The sequence below is a fragment of the Pan troglodytes genome, chromosome X, assembly GCF_028858775.2.
Source record: "Pan troglodytes isolate AG18354 chromosome X, NHGRI_mPanTro3-v2.0_pri, whole genome shotgun sequence".
NCBI lineage: Eukaryota > Metazoa > Chordata > Mammalia > Primates > Hominidae > Pan > Pan troglodytes.
The window spans coordinates 22,016,174-22,035,527 of NC_072421.2; the positions used below are offsets into that span (position 1 = coordinate 22,016,174).

Below are 19,354 nucleotides of genomic sequence, written 5' to 3' on the forward strand. Positions count from 1 at the left end.
CAAATGTGTGTTTGTGTGTGTGTGTGTGTTTGTGTGTGTGTGTGTGGATTTGAAATGATGAATAAGATTTGTTTTGTATTAGGGAAGGATCACAGGGGATATATTTAGATTAAGTTTAATAGTAGATGGTGCCCTTTGTTTCTGCAGTACTTTTATGCTAAACTTTTCTTTTGTGGAGATTATTTCAGTCATATTTAATAAGATGCATATGTCTGAATTAATATGATCGGCTGTAACTTCTAACGGCAGTTTTTTTACCTCTATATTACTATACAGTTTTTTCTGGAATTACCACTTTTGAAGGTAATTTACCTTTTACCACATTTTTCTGTTGATTTTGAATTCTTTTTCAGTAGACAATGGATATAGTTCTAAATAATGTATGAAATAAGTTCTACTTGTAGATCTTTTCCTTAACTTCCCTTACTAAGAGGAGAGTAAGAGGAATTTTAGATAGGCGTAGAGGAATAAAATAGCCAAAGAAAGATCATGTGTAGAAAAGCTTCAACTTGCGTAGCTAAAATAGCGAACCAAGTGGAGATGCCAAGCAGGAAGATTACAACCAAAGATGATCCTTTCTGCGGCAAAAGGCAAACTGGCCACAAGTCACTGTTCTACACGTTGAAACCAGAGAAGAGTTTTTCAGAACGTGAGTCTGAACACAGCCTTCAGTCATGGTGGCCTTCTTTCAATGCCTCATACTCTCACTCCTGTCTCCAAGCTGCTGAGTCCTTGCTGTTTTCAGGGTCTAATACTCTTTCCTCCCTCTTTGGCTAGTTAACTCCCAGTCATCTCTAGACCTCAGTTCTTGCCACACTTCTCCCAGAAAACTTACTCCTGATCTCTCTGACATGGTCAAATCACCGTATTATGGGCTCTTGGAGCACCATGCCACGTACCTTTACTTTCCTTCAATTACTTGTTAGGGTTGTTTGTGTGATTACTTACTTAACATGATTCTCTCTCAATAAACTATTACCTCAGTGAAAGCAGGGGCCATGTCCGTTTCTGCTCACTTTTCTTCTTTACTCCCTAGAATAATGCCTGGCTCAAAAATAGGCATTCAACAAATATTTGTTCAATTAATAAATAAAAGTTGGTATCAGGAATTAGAAAAGCAGTGAGATGAGCATCCTGATACTAGGGACAGGAAGGGAAGCATTCCTTAGGAAAATCATATAGAAGTCTGTGTTGTAGAAGAATAAAGAATAGGCAGTTATTGACTTTGGAACCTAGTTTAAATCTAAAAATATCAGGAGCATTAGGGAAGCCTGGGACTGAGATAAGCCGAGATTAGACGTGTCCTCAGAAGTAAAGTTGGATCAACAAGTTTGCCCTTTACAATGGCAAGTCTCCAGCATTGTTCTCATTACCACTTCCTCTTACCTGCCACCTGGAAGACTGTCTCCTCTTGCCCGTGGGCAAGTCCTCCTTGGAGAAGATAGTTTCTCCTGGCACCTTGGCAAAGATGACTGACTAATTCTTCATGACACGAATTACTTTAAAATTCATCTAGATGTCATTTAGATACAAAATTCATTTTTCCCTTGATATTTCTAGTGTACAATTTTCAGCATGTCCTCACTCAATATTGCTTAGATATTAAATGGAAATATTTAAAAAGATAGCCGTGTTAAGTCCCATCATGATTAGGCAATTTTTTCATGGTGAATTAGGATTGGGTAAGACATCATACTGATGACTTCTATGTAGAATATGCTAAATTTAGCAAATCATTGCCGCTAGTGGTTTCTTTGTATTCAATAGAAAAGAAAATTGTATATCTATTAGTGAAGTTTGATTACACATAGATGGACATAGCATTCGTAATCAGATGTAAAATAGTAACTTACAGCTGTGGCTTTCACATACCCATATGCCTCCCAAAATGCTTAGGTCTAATTAAAATTTGAAAGGAGCAAATTTAGGCTATTTAAGGTTAATCTGTTGGTTAATTTGTACTTCTTATTATAGTAAAATATAGATAACATAAAATTTGCCATTTTAACCATTGCATTTTTAAGTGTAAAATGCACATATCATCAAACGTACTATCTTAACCATCTTTAAGTGTACAGTTCACTGGCATTAAGTACATTCACATTTTTGTGCTACTGACCTCAGCATCCATTCACAGAATTCTTTTCATCTTGCAAAACTGAAACTCTTTACTCATTAAACAGCAATCCCTATTATTCCTCCCCTCAGCCTCTGGCAGCCCCATTCTACTTTCTGTCTCTGAATTTGACGACTACATGACGACTGCATGCCTCATATAAGTGGAATCATACAGTATCTGTCCTTTTGTGAATGGCTTATTTCACTTAGCACAATGTCTTCAGGGTTGATCCATGCAGTACCATGTATCAGCACTTTCTTTTTAAGGCTGAATAAAAATGTATACACATTTTAAAACGTGTATACAACATTTAAAAAATATTTTTAATTTTTATGGGTACATAGTAGGTGTGTATATATGGGGTACATGAGATGTTTTGATACAGGCATGCAATGTGAAATAATCACATCATGGAGAATGGGGTATCCATCCTCTCAAGCATTTATCCTTTGTGTTACAAACAATATAACTATATTATTTTAGTTATATTAAAATGTACAATTAAATTATTCACTATAGTCAGTCGACTGAGTGACTCTACTATTTGCTGTCAAAAAGAATGAACTTATTCATTCTTTCTAAATATATTTTTGTAAGTATTAACCTTCTCCACCTTCCCCTCACCTCCCCACACCACTAGCCTTCCCTCCCTTTGGTAACCATCCTTCTACTCTGTTTAATTTTTAGATCCCACAAATAAGTGAGAACATTTGATATTTGTCTTTCTGTGCCTAGCTTATTTCACTTGACATAATGATCTCCAGTTCCAACCATGTTGTTGCAAATGACAGGATCTCATTCTTTTTTATGGCTGAATATTACTCCATTGTGTATATGTACCACATTTTCTTTATTCACCTGTTGATGGACACAAGTTGCTTCAAAATCTTGGCTATTGTGAACAGAACTGCAACAAACTGCAGAACTGCAACAAATCCCTATCAAAATACCAATGACATTCTTCACAGAAATAGAAAAAAAAATCCTAAAATGCATATGGAACCACGAAAGACCCAGAATAGCCACTGGGTCTTCTGGGACCCAGTGCAGATATCTCATTGATATCCTGATTTCCTTTCTTTGGGGTGTATACCCAGCAGTAGGATTGCTGGATCATGTGGTAGCTCTGTTTTTAGTTTTTTGAGGAACCACTAAACTATTCTCCATAGTGGTTGTACTAATTTACATTCCCACCAACAGTATACGAGGGTTGCCTTTTCTCCACATCCTCACCAGGATTTGTTACTGCTTGTCTTTTGGATATAAGCCGTTTTAACTGGGGTGAGATGCTATCTCATTGTAGTTTTTCTTTGCATTTCTGTGATGGTCAGTGACGCTGAATACCTTTTCATATACCTTATGGCCGTTTGTATGTCTTTTGAGAACTGCCTATTCAAATCTTTTGCCCATTTTTAACCAGATTATTAGATTTTTTTTTTTCCTATGGAGTTGTTTGAGCTCCTTACATATTCTGGTTGTTAATCCCTTGTCAGGTGGGTAGCTTGCAAATATGTTCTCCCATTTTGTGGGTTGTCTCTTCACTTTGTTGACTGTTTCCTTTGCTGTGCAGAAGCAAAGGACCCCATTTGTTCATTTTTGCTTTGGTTGCCTGTGATTGTGGGGTATTACTCAAGACATCTTTGCCAAGACCAGTGTCCTGGAGAGCTTCTGCAATGTTTTCTGGTAGTAGTTTCATAGTTTGAGGTCTTTAAGTCTTTAATCAATTTTGAATTTTGTATATAGCAGGAGATACAGATCTAGTTTCTTTCTTCTGCCCATGGATATCCAGTTTTCCCATAACCATTTATTAAAGAGACTGGCCTTCTCCAGTATATGTCCTTGGCACTTTTGTCGAAAATGAGTGCACCGTGGGTGTGTGGATTTGTTTCTGTGTACTCTGTTCTGTTCCACTGGTCTCTGTGTCTCTTTTTATGCCAGCACCATGCTGTCTTGTTTACTATACCTCAGTAGTATAATTTGAAGTCAGGTGTGTGATTCCTCCAGTTGTGTTCTTTTTGCTTAGGATAGCTTTGGCTATTCTGGGTCTTTTGTGATTCCATATACATTTTAGGATGGTCTTTTTTCTATTTCTGTGAAGAATGTCATTGGTATTTTGATAGGGATTGCATTGAATCTGTAGATTGCTTTGAGTAATATGGACATTTTAAAAAATATTCATTCTTCCAATCCATGAACATGAAATATCTTTCCATTTTTTGGTGGTCTCTTCCATTTCTTGCATCAATGTTTTATAGTTTTCATTGTAGAGATCTTTCACTTCTTTGGTTAAGTTGATTCCTAGGTGTTTAACTTTATGTGGGGCTATTATAAATTAAATTACTTTATTTTCTCTTTTAGGTTGTTGACTATTGGCATGTAGAAATGCTACTGATTTTTGTGTGTTAATTTTGTATCCTGTAACTTTACTGAATTTATCACTTCTAATAGTTCTTTTGTGGATTCTTTAGGTTTTTCTAAATATAAGATCATCTCATCAGCAAATAAGAATAATTTGACTTCTCATTGTTCAATTCCCACCTATGAGTGAGAACATGCAGTGTTTGGTTTTTTGTCCTTGCGATAGTTTGCTGAGAATGATGGTTTCCGAACACAGGAAGGAGAACATCACACACCAGGGCCTGTTGTGGGGTGGGGGGAGGGGGGAGGGATAGCATTAGGAGATATACCTAATGTAAATGACGAGTTAATGGGTGCAGCACACCAACATGGCACATGTATACATATGTAACAAACCTGCACGTTGTGCACATGTACCCTAGAACTTAAAGTATTATATATATATGATATATATACATATATACAATACATATATACATATATACACACACACACATATATATCTATGTATCTATATATATATATATATGAAGAATAATTTGACTTCTTCCTTTCCAATTTGGATGCCATTTATTTATTTCTCTTGCCTGGCTGCTCTAGCTAGGACTTCCAGTACTATGTTGAATAACAGTGGTGGCAGTGGGCATCTTTGTCGTGTTCCAGATCTTGAAGGAAAGGCTTTCAGTTTTTCCCTATTCAGTATGATACTAGCTGTGGGACTGCCATATATGGCTTTTATTATGTTAAGGTATGTTCCTTCTATACTCAGTTTTTTGGGGGTTTTTATCATGAAGGGATGTTGAATTTTATCAAATGCTTTTTCAGCATCAAATGAAATGATCAGATGGTTTTTGTTCATTATTCTGTAGATACGATGTACCACATTGATTGATTTGCATATGTTGAACAAGTCTTGCATCCCAGGGATAAATACTTGGTCATGATGAATGATCGTTTTAAAGTAATATTACTGTATTCAGTTGCTAGTATTTTGTTGAGGTTTTTTGCATCAATATTCATCAGATATATTGGCCTGTAGTTTTCTTTTTTCAATGTGTCTTTGGTTTTGGTATCAGGGTAATACTTGCCTCATGTAATGAGTTTGGCAGTATTCTCTTCTATTTTTCAGAATAGTTTGGGTCAGATTGGTATTAGTTCTCCTTTAAATATTTGGTAGAGTTCACCTGTGAAGCCATTAGCTCCCAGGCTTTTCTTTACTGTGAGACTTTTTATTATGGCTTCAATCTCGTTACTTGTTATTGGCCTATTCAAGTTTTGGATTTCTTTATGGTTCAATCTTGGTAGGTTGTTTTTGTCTAGAAATTTGCTCATTTCTTCAAGATTTTCCAGTTTATCAGCATGTAGTTTCTCATAGTAGCCACTAATGATCCTTTGAATTTCTGCAGTATCAAGTGTAATGTGTCCGTTTTTACCTCTGATTTTATTTATTTGGGTCGTCTTTCTTATTTTCTTAGTCTAGCCAAAGGTTTGTCAACTTTGTTTAACTTTTCAAAATGCGAATTTTTTGTTTTATTGCTCTTTTGTGTTGCTTCATTTCAATTTCATTTGTCTATGGTCTTATCTTTATTATCTCTTCCAGTATTTTGGTTTTGGTTTGCTCTCTTTTCTAGCTCTTTAAGATGCATTGTTAGGTTGTTTATTTGAAGTTTTTCTTCTTTTTTGAGGTAAGCACATATAACTATAAATTTCCCTCTTAGTACTGCTTTTGCTATATCTCATAGGTTTTTGTATGTTGTGTTTTCATTATCATTTGTTTCAAGAAAGTTTTCAATTTCCTTCCTAATTTCTTCATTGATCCACTTGTCATTTGGAAATGTATTGTTCAATTTTCATGTATTCGTGTAGTTTCCAAAATTCCTCTTGTCATGAATTTCTAGTTTTATTCTTTTGTAGACAGAGAAGATGCTTGAGAGGATTTTAGTTTTTTTGAATGTTTTAAGGCTTGTTTTGTAACCTAACATGGTCTGTCTTTGAGAATGATCCATTTGCTGAGGAAAAGAATGCGTATTCTGCAGTCTTTGGATGAAATATTCTGTACATGTCTGTTAGGTCCATTTGTTCTATAGTGTAGATAAACTCCAACGTTTCTTGGTTAATTTCTGTCTGGAATATCTGTCAAATGCTGAAAGTGGGGTGTTGAAGTCTCCAGCTATTATTATATTGGGGGTTCTCTCTCTCTTTAGCTTCATTTGATATTTGCTTTATATATTTGAGTTCTCCAGTGCTGTTTGCATATATATTTGAAATTCTCTTGTTGAATTGGCCCCTTTATCATTCTATTATTTTGCCTCTTTTTATAGATTTTGTCTTGAAATCTATTTTTCCTGATATGAGTATAGCTACTCCTGCTCTTTTTGGGTTTCCATTGGCTTGGAATATCTTTTCCATTCCTTTACTTTCAGTCTATGTGTGTCTTTATAGGTGAAGTTTCTTATAGGCAACAAATCACTGTGTTTTGTTTTGTTTTGTTTTTAAATTTATGCAGCCACTCTATGACTTTTTATTGGAGAGTTTAGTCCATTTATATTCAGTGTTACTGTTGATAAGTAAAGACTTCCTCCTGCCATTTTGTTATTTGTTTTCTGGTTGTTTTATGGTCTCTTCCTTCTTTCTTTCTTTCTTTCTGTTCTATCTTCCTTTTAGTGAAAGTGATTTTCTCTGTTGAAATGATTTAGTTTCTTGGTTTGAGGTTCCCATGAGCCTTGCAAATACTATCTTAATAACCATTATTTTAAGCTGATGAGGACTTAACACTGTTTGCACTAACAAACAAACAAGCAAAAAGAAAAGTAATAAAAACTCTATGCCTCAACTTCATACTCCCACTATTTAACTTTTTGTTGTTTCTATTTAGATCTTATTGTACTGTCTATGTCTTGAAAAGCTGTTGTAGTTATTATTTTTGATTGGTTCATTGTTTAGTCTTTCTGCTTAGGATAAAAGGAGTTTACACGCCACAATTACAGTGTTGTTATAATATTCTGTGTTTTTTTTGTGTGGTTACTATTGCCAGTAAGTTTTTTACCTTTAGATGACTAGTTATTGCTCATAAATGTCCTTTTCTTTCTGATTGAAGTACTTCCTTTAGCATTTCTTGCAGGACAGGTCTCATGTTGAGGAAATTCCACAGCTTTTGTTTGGGAAAGTCTTTATTTCTCCCTCATGTTGAAGAATATTTTTGCTGTTTATACTCTTCTAGGGTAAAAGTTTTTTCCTTCATCACTTTAAATATGTCATGCCACTCTCTGCTGGCCTATAAGTTTTCCACTGAAAACTCTGTCATCAGATCTATTGGAGCTCCATTGTATGTTGTTTGTTTGTGTTCTCTTGTTGCTTTGAGGATCCTTTATCCTTGACTTTTGGACTTGAGGTAGTCAAGGCATTTAATAATCACTGTTAAAAGACTCTGATGCATTTTTCAGTATGACAATTGTGTTTTTCAGCTCCAGTATTTCTGCTTGATTCTTTTAAATTATTTCAATCTCTTTGTTAAATTTATCTAATATTGTCTTTGCGTTAAATCTGCTTGCTGTTCTATAACCTTCTTGTACTTAGGTATCGATGTATTTCTCTAGGTTTGGGAAGTTCTCTGTTATTATTCCTTTCAATAAACCTTCTACCCCTGACTTTTTCCTCTACCTCCTGGTTAAGGGCAATTAACTCATATGTATTCCCTTTTGAGGTGCCTGTAGGCGTGGTTAATTGTTTTTTATTCTTGTTTTAATCTCTTCTGACTGTGCATTTTCAAATAGCCAGTCTTCAAGCTCACGAATTCTTTGTTCTGCTTGATCAAATCTGCTGTTAAAAGACTCTGATGCATTTTTCAGTATGACAATTGCATTTTTCAGCTCCAGTATTTCTGCTTGATTCTTTTAAATTATTTCAATCTCTTTGTTAAATTTATCTGATAGAATTCTGAATTCCTTCTCTGTGTTATCTTGAAATTTCTTTAAGTTTCCTCAAAATAGCTATTTTGAATTCTCTACCTGAAATGTCACATATCTTTTGTTTTTCCAGGATTGGTACCTGGTGCCTTATTTCGTTCATTTGATGAGGTTATGTTTTCCTGAATTGTCCTAATACTTGTAGATGTTTATCTGTTGCTGGGCATTGAAAAGTTAGGAATTTATTAGAGTTTTTGCAGCCAAGACTTGTTTGTACCCATCCTTCTTGGGAAGGCATTCCAGATATTCAAAAGGACTTAGGTGTTATGATCTAAGCTGTATCTGCCTCAGGGAGCACCCCAAGCCCAGTGATGCTGTGCTTCTTACAGACTCATAGAGACCTCCTTGATGATCTTGGACAAGATCTGGGATAATTCTCTGGATTACCTGGCAGAGACTTTTGTTCTCTTCCCTTACTGTCTCCCAAATAAACAGTCTCTCACTCTGTTGTGAGCCACCTGAAGCTGTGGGTGGAGTGAGACAAGCACCCTTGTGGCCACCACCACCATGACTGTGCTGGGTCATACCTGAAGCCAACACAGCACTACATCTTGCTCAAGTCCTGCTTTAACCCCTCCCTGGCTACTGCTTATGTTCTCTCAAGACCCTGAGGCTCTACAGTCAGCAAATGCCAAAGCCAATGGGCTTGTGTTCTTCCCTTCAGGGCAGCAATTTCCCCCAGGCCCTGGGTGGGTCCAGAGGTGCTGTCTGGGAGCCAGGGACCAGCATTTAAAACCTTAGAAGTGCACCTGGTGTTCTGTTGTACTGTGGCTGATCTGACACTCAAACCACAAGATGTAGTTCTTCCCACTCTTCTCTCCCCTTTCCAAAGGCAGAGGATCCCCACCCCATGGCCACTGTCACCACAAAACCATGGTAAGTAGTGCCAAACTACCACTGCTGTTTCCTTAAGGCCTGAGGTCTCTTCAATCAGCTTGTAGCGAATGCTGCCTGGCCTGGGCCTCACCCTTCAAGGACAGTGGGCTCCCCTCTGGCCCAGGGCAGGTCCAGAAATGCCATCCATCCAAGAGCCAAGTCCTAGAATTGTGGACCCCAAGAACCTGCTTTGTTCTCTAGCCCCCTATGCATGAGCTGGTACCTAAGGTACAAGACAAAGTCCCCTTTCATTTTTCTTCTGCTTTTTTGAAGCAGAAGGAATTGTGCCCCGTAGTCAACCGCAGCTCCAGATGTGCTGGGTCTCACCTGAAGCCAACAAGTCTCACAGTCTCACACAGGGCCCTTGATTTAGTACTTGGGTATCATTGCTGCTTTTTCAGGGCCCAAGGGCTCTTCACTTAGCTGGTGATGAATGGTGCCAGGATGGGGTCATTCCCTTCTGGACCAGGGTATGTCTAGGAATGTCATCCAGGAGCTTGGGCCTGGAAAGGGGCCCTCATGACTCTGACCAGTGCCCTATCCTGCCGTGGCTAAGCTAGTATCCAAGATGCAAGATAAAGTTTTCCCTGTTTTCTCCTCAAGCGGAAGGAAGGAGTCTCTTTTGGAGCCATGAGCTGTAAAGCCTGGGGTTAGGGAAGGGATAATACCAGCACTCTCTTGGCCACCCTGGCTGGTGTTTTAGTATGTTGTGTGTCACCCCTATCCACTGTCTCTGGGCCCTGTTCAGCATTAGAACTCTCCTAGGATTTGCAGTCCTTGTGGCCTAGACTGTGTTTCAAGTTTATTTATTTAAATCCTCATAGCACTTTAGCCCATGGTGTCCAGGTTTGTGGGAACTCAGGTTCCAACTGCCAGGATTGATGATTCCGCTCTGGCTAGGGCTGGTTTAAATGCTCCCTCTGTGGGTGGGCATCAGCTGAGTTTGGTCTTGTTTTCCTTTCTGCTCTATCAGGACAGCAGCAAGTTCAATGCCTCACAAATTGCTGTGCTCTCCCTCCAGCACAAAGAAACACTCTAGTCACCACGCTACCACTGCCTGGGCTTCAGGAAGGTGTGGCATCACTGATTTAAGATGGTTTTTTTTTTTTAAGGTTTTCAGTGCCTTTTTCAGTGATGCGAAGTTAAAACCGGGTACTGTGAGTGCTCACCTGATGTTTGGTTCCTATGAGGGTGCTTTTTTGTGTAGATAATTATTAAATTGGTGTCCTTGCGGGGGGCTAGGGAAGGCACTTGGTGGAGCCTTCTGTTCTACCATCTTGCTCCACCTCCTCCAACATTTTCTTTATCTACTTATACATCAGTGGACACTTGGGTTGCTTCCACCTCTCGCCTATTGTGAATAATGCTTTTATGAACATAGGTGTACAACTATCTCTTCAAATATCTGCTTTCATTTTGTTTGGGTATATAGCCTGAAGTGGAATTGCTGAATTCTATGGTAATCTTTTTTTAATTTTATTTTTATTTTTTTCTTTGTTTCTTGGAGAGTAGTTTTATTAGCTCGGGATATAATGGGATCATCACTAGGAGGGCAGGGTATTCCACTGGTTACCACGTGCAGCTGTCTGGGGAGCATGATAAAATTCAGTCCAGGGTTCTGTGCTGGGGAGCAGGGCCTTGAAAAGAAGGCAAATTGTCCAGGGAAGTAGTAGCTGTGAGGGTCATGGCTGCCTTGCTCCACTCTACTGCACTGGATCTCCTGGTGCTTTTCAGGCTCCTGTCAATCCTGCATCTGTATGGGGCAATGGACCATCTGGCCCAAAACTTCATCCTCAAGTTTGATGTAGGCCAGGCATTTCTGCTTCTTTCCACTGGACTTGACTTTGCACTCAGGATTCTTCTTGCAGAAATTTATATACTGGAGCTTAAATTCTAGCCCCACAAAGTTCCCTGCTGGGGAGAGTGTATCCATAGCACTGCTCATATTGGTCTCCCTGAAGGCTCACTGCATAAGTGGATGCTTATGGAATTTCCCCAGGGTACCTGCAGGCCCTGCTGCTAGGCCCTTAGGAGCTCAGCCCCGCCTAATCCCATGGTGCCCAGCCATAGGTCCAGCAGGATCAGCAGCTACTGCATGGGTTTCCCTCAGTCACCCCGGACCTTCTTTCCTGTGCCTTCAAGAAATTTCCTAACCTTCACCGTGGCTAAATCTTGGCCTCAGCTGTCAATCTCTTCCTGGTCTTCTCCCCCTGCACATCCCTGCCCCTGATGCTCTTTCCTACTGTGGGGGCCTGTTTTCACTTACGTACTTATTTTCTCCCTGGAATTATAAACCCTGTTGATAGACTGTAACATCCTTAAAGTCAGCAAAGATAAACATGTTTCTATCTTCATGATAACCAGTTATTATTTGGTCTACAATACAATGTAATTTTTTAAATGTATTTTCAGCTTTGCTGTAAGAAACAGTCCAATGGGAACTTATAGTTGTGTTTATCAAAAGAGTTTATTGAAGGTGTTGTTTATTACATTACACAAGGATTTCTTCCCACAAGAAATCCTTTTTGCTGACTTTAGTGTCAAAAATGGATGGGCATGTTTGAGGTGATGGATATTCCAATTACCCTGTTTTTATCATTATACTTTGTATAATGTATCAGAATATCACATGTATCTCATAAGTATATACAGTTATTATGTATCAATTTAAGAAAAGACTGGATGGGCTTCTCCGAGAAACTGGCTTGCTGTTATCTAATGAATGTTTTAAACTATTAATGTTTTTCATTTGTATGAATTTTTAATATTTTCATTATTCTGGCTCCCACTTTATGACTAACCATATTTTCCTCATCTACTTTGAATTTGTATTGCCCTCCTGAATTGTATGTGTGTAAACAATATACTTAAATGCCTTTTGATGCAAAGCATAATTTAAATAAATATATATTAAACAAAGACCTTAAAGTTTTAATGGAAAATACAAAAACATTTTTGGTATAATGACTTTTGGTATGGTACAAACAAACAGTCTAGAGGTTTGGAAACCATCCTTTCCATTCCTCCCTCACTCCTAATTCTGCATAGTCTTTAAGAGCATGGATTTAGAGGCAAATGGACTTGGGTTTAGACCTTGCCTTACCATTTATAAGCTGTTGGATCCCAAGCATGGTCCCTAAATTTAAATTTTCTTATCTGTAAAATCAAGATAATGATATACAGTTCATAAATAATAGAAGGTATTACTATTATTCAACATCAATTCTTCTATATAGAATTGATATAAAACTATTGAAAGTGTAGCCTTTTTCAAAATAAGTTAGGACAGAGTAAATGAGAACAGTCCCAGAAGAAAATTATCCTTCCTTTTAAAATTTTATTTGGTTTTCTTGAGAATCCTTGTGAAAACAAATCATATGCTACTTGTTATAGAGCGACTACTTGCTTGTAGGAGGACGACTGTTAAGGATGCCTTTGAAGAACATAAAGAACAGGGGTTTCTCAGGTCAACATGTATTATATTGGTATCTAAAAACTATTTGCAATGTTTCCCCTTTCATTCATTCAAATGCGACTTCAGATTGAATGCCATCTGGGTACTCTACACAGTATTGAATTCATCAAGAGTATGCTAGCATGGACTTTAGTCCTTGGTAGTTTTAATTTTTTTTTTCTGGTAGGTCTAGAAGAGTGTGATTTCATTAGCCACTGTTGTATGTTATTCTTTTTCATTTTAATAACTGTATGTTTCTATCTCTCTTTACCCATTTATTTTTGCAAGGGTATGAATCCACTTTATTGTTGAGATGTGTTTTTTCAGTCTTGAGATGGTCCGATATAGTCAAATTAGGTTTGATTTTGGATCCTCTGGGACCAGGTTTTAATTATTGGTTTGCCTGTGAGTTACTTACTGTGTACACTTAGAGAATTACCTAATCTCACTGAGCTTTAATTTCTTCACTTCTGAAATTGGTATAACAGCAGTCTCTTTGACACGACTTGGCATCTCTCTGTTTACTTCCCATCCTCACCATTATCCTATAATCTTCTAAAGGAATATTCTACATGCAAGGCCTTCACTTTCTCATTTCCCAGTCACTGCTCAATCCCGTAGTCTGTCTGGCTTCTCTTTGCATTATTCTAATACTGTTCTGGCTAAAATCATTGATAATCTCTTAATTCTCAGAGTGCTTTAGTCCTTATCTTACTAGAATGCTGTGTTGCATTTAACACTTGTCTGTCATGCCTTTCTTATTATTACCTTGTCCTCTCTGATCCATTTTTGTTTTCATTCTTAGATGCCCCTTTGTCTGGCCAACCCTCAAGTTGTATGGACCACTATACCTTTCACCCTATACAGTTGAGGGAGATTGGTGCCAGGAACCCCCACAGATACCAAACTCTGCAAATGCTCATGTCCCTTATATAAAATAGTATGGTATTTGGATATAACCTATGAAATCCTCTTGTATACTTTAAGTCATCTCTAGGTTACAAATAATACCTAATACAAGTACTGCATTCCTTGAGGTCTGTGTCTTATTTACCCTTTTATCTCCAGCGTTCACAGCAGTGTCTGACAAATAATTCCTTCATTTTTCCCCTTGTTCCTGACTTTAGAGTCTTCCTTTTAAAATATAAATCCTGTTTAGCTCTGTGACACTGTAATTACTACCAACTCCATTTAGATATTCAGCACATATTTGTAATAGTGTCAATTTACATGTTTATTTTATTTACAAATAACTCAGTGAACTCTCACACAGATCCATAATGTTGTCTTATAGTTATTAGGCAGGGAGTCTCTCATCTTACTCACAGGCTATAAATCCACCTGCATCTACACCCATCTTCTCCTCCTTCCCTCCTTTTTCAATAGAGATATACAGTTCTTATCCACATTTAAATATCTTCAAGTCTCTAACGTCTTTAAGAAAGAAAAACAGACTCTCTCTCTCAATCCCATATTCTCTAGATATCCTCTTATTTTTCTCTTCTCTTACGTAGCCTGACTGCTTTGAAGACTCCTCAACCCATTCGATGCTGGCTTATTGCCATCACTGTGAAAACAACTCTCAGGAATATCACTAGTGACTTTCACATTGCTATATCCAGTGAGAACATTTCAGCCCTCATCAGTATACACATACTAATGGAGAATGAAAGAAAAAGAAGATTGTATAGGGAGGCTACAAAGTAATTCTAGTTACTTTAAGGAATTTTGAGACTATAGTAAAGACATCTGTGGCCTTATACTAGACCCTGTCAGGAATCACACTGCTTTTAGGACTGACTCATTTTCTTTCTCAATGGCTACATAATCTCTCTGTTTGGAAACTTGACTTCCTTTTGCACATCTTTTCTAATTTCATCTCTGTTTTTTCTATTCTCTTATAATTTCTGCTCCTCCATAACTTCAGCTGGAATGTAGCCCCTTATAGCCTCTGGTCTCCCTCCTTGACATAATGAGGACCTCTTAGTTTCAGCTAATTGCCTTATTTTCTTGGTATTCTTTACTTAAATTTCTAGAGCGTTAGTTTTATTAGTCCAGTTCATCATTTGTATCAGGCCACTTCACAGGTGATTGAAACCGACTCAATCTATAGCCTAGCCAATCACTTATGAATTGCCCTGGGTAATCCTGATTTCTACTTTTGGATTTGAGTAAAATCCAAATGATAATGGATTAAGGAGTGCATCACAGGTGAGGAAATAAGGGTAAGGGCTTGAATCCAAAGAGGGTGACAGACTAGTGGGGAGCACACATGATCAACGAAATCAAATAAAGGATTTTGTGTTTTATTTTAAGATGGCAGAGATTTGAACATAGAATGAGTCAATAGGCAATAGTTGAAACAAAGAGAGAATTTAATTTTTTAGTTATTGAAGTCGTGTTAAGGTGGCAGAAGATGGGACTACAGAGTACAGAAAGATAGATTAGCTTTAAATAGGAAGGATACCTCTTCCTCTGAAGTGGAGTTTAAGTAAGAAAGTAAGAATTTGATGCAGATAAATTTGAAAATAGGGGAACCTGCCTGTTGGCATACTTTATGAAATAGTCAGCAAGGAGAACTGCACAGAAGAAAGATAAAGATTTCCAGTACGTGCTGAGGAAAATTCAACTAGGTACCTAACAACTATGAGTATGATGAAGTGATTTTCTTTTTCACTGTAGCCCATATGTAGGTTAAGAAAGGGCGAAGGATTTGGCTAGTTCAGAGTTAAAATGGACTTAATTTGTGACATGGTAGCATTAATGCTTGCTTCTAACCCACCCTTCACATTTATTTGGTTTGACCATGTTTTCATTCTGGTCTTTCATACTTTTATTTTGTAGGTCTTGATGACTGTTTGCAGCAGTATATTAAGAACTTCGAGAGGGAGAAGATCAGTGGGGACCAGCTGCTGCGCATTACACATCAGGAGCTAGAAGATCTGGGGGTCAGCCGCATTGGCCATCAGGAACTGATCTTGGAAGCAGTTGACCTTCTGTGTGCATTGGTAAGGACATAAAACTGGTGAAGAGGGAAACTTCTCTTTTTCTTCTTTTGTTGCTTTTCCCTTTTTTCTTCTCTTCTTTTGATAATTGAAATGCAAATAGAAGAAAAAAACCCTGATTCTCAACCAGCTGGACCTGATATTTTCTTCCTTCCTTAAATTTGTTATATTAGTGCCAAATAACAGTTCCCTGTTTGTAACATCTTTTATAACAGTAAGACTTGGGTATATCAGAACCTTAAGTCCAGAGTGTATGTCTCATAAGCAGGACTCTTCATAGATGAACCACTCATGTGCTAGGCTCTCACACTGCCAGTTGAGAAAGGAAAGAATATTGATTGACAGTGTTACATACATACAGTGTAGACGTTTGAAGTTTGACCCATGAACAAGGCTCTGCCGACCTAAACCTACTTAAAAGGATGGCATCAGAAATAGATGTCTAGACCACTTCTAAGTTTGAACCATGTAGCTGTGGTGAGTCCTTTCAGATGCTGAGCTTTAATCCCTGTACAGTTCTGGGTTTAAGCACCAGGTTTAAGTCATGTCATTTGGATAGTTCATTATGTGATTGAGCTCTTCTGGAAGTTAATGCGGAAAATAAATTTAAACACCATTTTTTTTTCTGTTTATTCAGCAATTCCTTAGTCGCAGTCCCCAAAGAGGTCAAATGTTAAACTTCCTTCTTACCCCTTCCTAATGTAGTGGATATACATCAACAAGTCAGAAGTACAGATGTATTTCAGTTTATGCAACAGATGCTTTCTGGGGAATATAAAGCAAATTTCTGGGTAGTGAATTCTAATTTTCTTCTACATACCATTATGAAATCAGGAGGTGAGATTCCTTATCAACAAGCTGAGTTGACTAGTCCAGGAAGTTGTGCTATTGGGACTATATCTTTACCTCCTTCCCCTCTATCCCCAACTACTCTTTGAATTTCCGTTTACCCTGCTAAGTCTTGTCTCTCTGATCTTTACTGGCCTTTCTACATTTTCCTTATGTCTACTGTATTCATTTCTTTTTCAACAATTACATATTCATGCTCAAACAGTGCTATCACGGGGAATGCAAAGATGAAAAAGACAGTCTGTACTCCTGAAATATATACAGTCCATTAAGAAAGACAATAGCCATCAGAAGACAACATAGATTTAAAGAAAATTCCACGGGAGTGTAGAAGGAAATGAACACTTCTGAGGGATTCAGGAAGTGTAGGTAAGATATGCATTTGGTCTTGCAGGATGATGAGATGTTTGCCAGACAAAAAGTTGGAGAAAAGTTATCTAGGCGGAAGAAATATCATGTGTAAAGACAGAATTGTGAAAGAATATGGAATATTCAGAGAAAATTGAGAATTTTCATTTAGCTTGTGCAGAATGGGAAGTGATGGGAAAAAAGGTAACTTAACACCTTGTATTACAATTCTTTGCTTAGGTTCTTTTATCCTTTAATTCATGTTGGGCTCCTCAAAGGAAGACACCTTTGTTTAGTTCATATTTTTTATTCAGCTTTCTGCCCAGTGCTTAGCTCATAAAAGATGTTAAATTAATGTTATCTTACTGAATTAAACTCTCTGTCTTTCTTCAGAGAAGCATAATTTTTCTCTTACCTGCATAGCCTTTGACTTTGAAGTTTCTGTTCCTCATATAAAGGAAGACATAGAAAAATTAGCAGATTCCTTTTGTTTCTTTAAGCTATACTATATTTTCGTCTACCTTGTCTTGAAGTTATTCCTTATGTGAATAAATGTTTATGGCAGCTGATGAGAATCAAAGGTTTATTTAGTCACTTGTTTATTCATGCAACATATATTTATTAAGCATCAGATATATTGTTTGCATCATGTTATTCTAGAAAGAAGTAAGCTGTTCATGATTTGGAGGTGTAATAATATTTCAAGCTATTAAGCTATAATTTAGTATGCTTTAATAGAGAGCAAAGATATTAACTGAAAGAGTAAAAATGTAAATAAAAATATATATATAGCTTAACGTATGGTCCTTAATTTGTGTTCTGACAATACACTTTTTATTAGGAACTGTAAATAAATCATTTATGACAGGATAAGAACAGTTTTCATTTCATTTTTCATGTACTTATAATTTCAGGCATTTTGCATGAAAGATTTGATGTTTGCAATTGCTGGGATTTGTTTCTTTGCAACATAATTGCTTGGTTCATTCATCTTAAAATAATTTATTTTCCAAAAAAATTCATTGAAGCAAGCCTTTTAGGACTCACTCATATTTATAAAGCAATGTATTATAAAGCTAAAAAGGTGCTACACGATGCATTCAAATTAAGAACTCTGAATAAAATGGCATTGACATTGTAAAATCTGTTGTTGCCAATATTAAGTATTTCTAGTTAAGTGGTTAGTGAAAATTTACCACTAGTGAGGATATAGCTGACCTTATTTTTCTAAAATGTTAAATACATTTCTTTATTTCTTTCAAATGCTTTTGCATGCATATGATTGAAAGAGAAGGCTGATATGAACTTAGCATAAATTCATTAAGACTTAAATGGCTGTGTTGAATCAGTTCTAAGTCATTACTGGTTCTGGCACATGGTAATGGCCAAGTATATGAACAAATAAGTAACATATATGACAAACACAGCAGCTAAGTACATTTCATGTATAAGTTTTTGTTTTCTTGAGGTAGTCCTTTTTATACTAATAGTAATACCAAGTTTTGCTGTGCATATCCAATAAAAAGCAAATGTGTGGTGAATAAACCTGCATTTTTAAAAAGTTGAGGCAGTGCCCTCCGTACCCCTGGCCTAACACAAAAGGTGCTTGATTTACTTGCCAGTTCTTTAAATGGTAGGTAAGGGTGTGTGATTTACTGGTGACTTACCATGTCACAACAAACCATCCACTTACATGAAAGAAATAGCCAGAAGGTATCTGTATTGGTAGTAATTGAGAATTGTAATTATAAAAATTAACCTGAGGCTGGGCATGGTGGCATGCCTGTAATTCCAGCACTTTGGGAGCCTGAGGAGGGCAGATCACTTGAGCCTAGGAGTTCAAGACCAGCCTGGGCAATGTAGCAAGACCACATCTCTACAAAAAATTTAAAAATTAGCCAGGTATGCTGGCATACACCTGTAGTACCAGGTACTTAGAAGGCTGAGGTGGAAGGATCGCTTGAACCCAGGAAGTCCAGGCTGCAGTGAGCTGTGATAATGCCACTGCACTCCAGCCTGGGTGACAGAACGAGACCCTGTATCAAAAAAATAAGATAAAATAAATTTTAAAAATTAAAAAGTTAACTTGAGAGATCAATTAATCTCTTTTGTTAAAATAGTAGCACATAAATCTGGTTACATACAGATGAGCTTCTTACCTATTATACTCTTCTAAATTTTTAAAACATGTTTTTAGATTATCAGTGTAGTTATGTTCATTAACTAGAACAAGTTTTAACAATTTCCTTCCCCATCCTCTGCTACATATCTTTTAAAGATTCTTTTTGCCTCTGCATTTCTCTGTCCTCTACATTTTTCACCTCTATTCTGCATAATATATTTTTAGGAGGTTTCCAAGTTAGAACCTCTGAGAGTATCC

At 37.1% G+C, this 19,354-nt stretch overlaps 1 protein-coding gene across 8 annotated transcripts in view; it reads left to right on the forward strand.

Annotated features, from left to right (window-relative positions):
- Positions 1–19,354, forward strand: part of CNKSR2 (connector enhancer of kinase suppressor of Ras 2) — a 280,256-nt gene that overhangs the window by 36,502 nt on the left and 224,400 nt on the right. For all 8 annotated transcript variants that reach the window (XM_016943171.4, XM_016943172.4, XM_024353188.3 and 5 more), the window contains exon 2: positions 15,617–15,780. In XM_016943171.4, the coding sequence (XP_016798660.1) occupies positions 15,617–15,780 (164 nt within the window). The remainder of the gene's footprint in view (positions 1–15,616; positions 15,781–19,354) is intronic.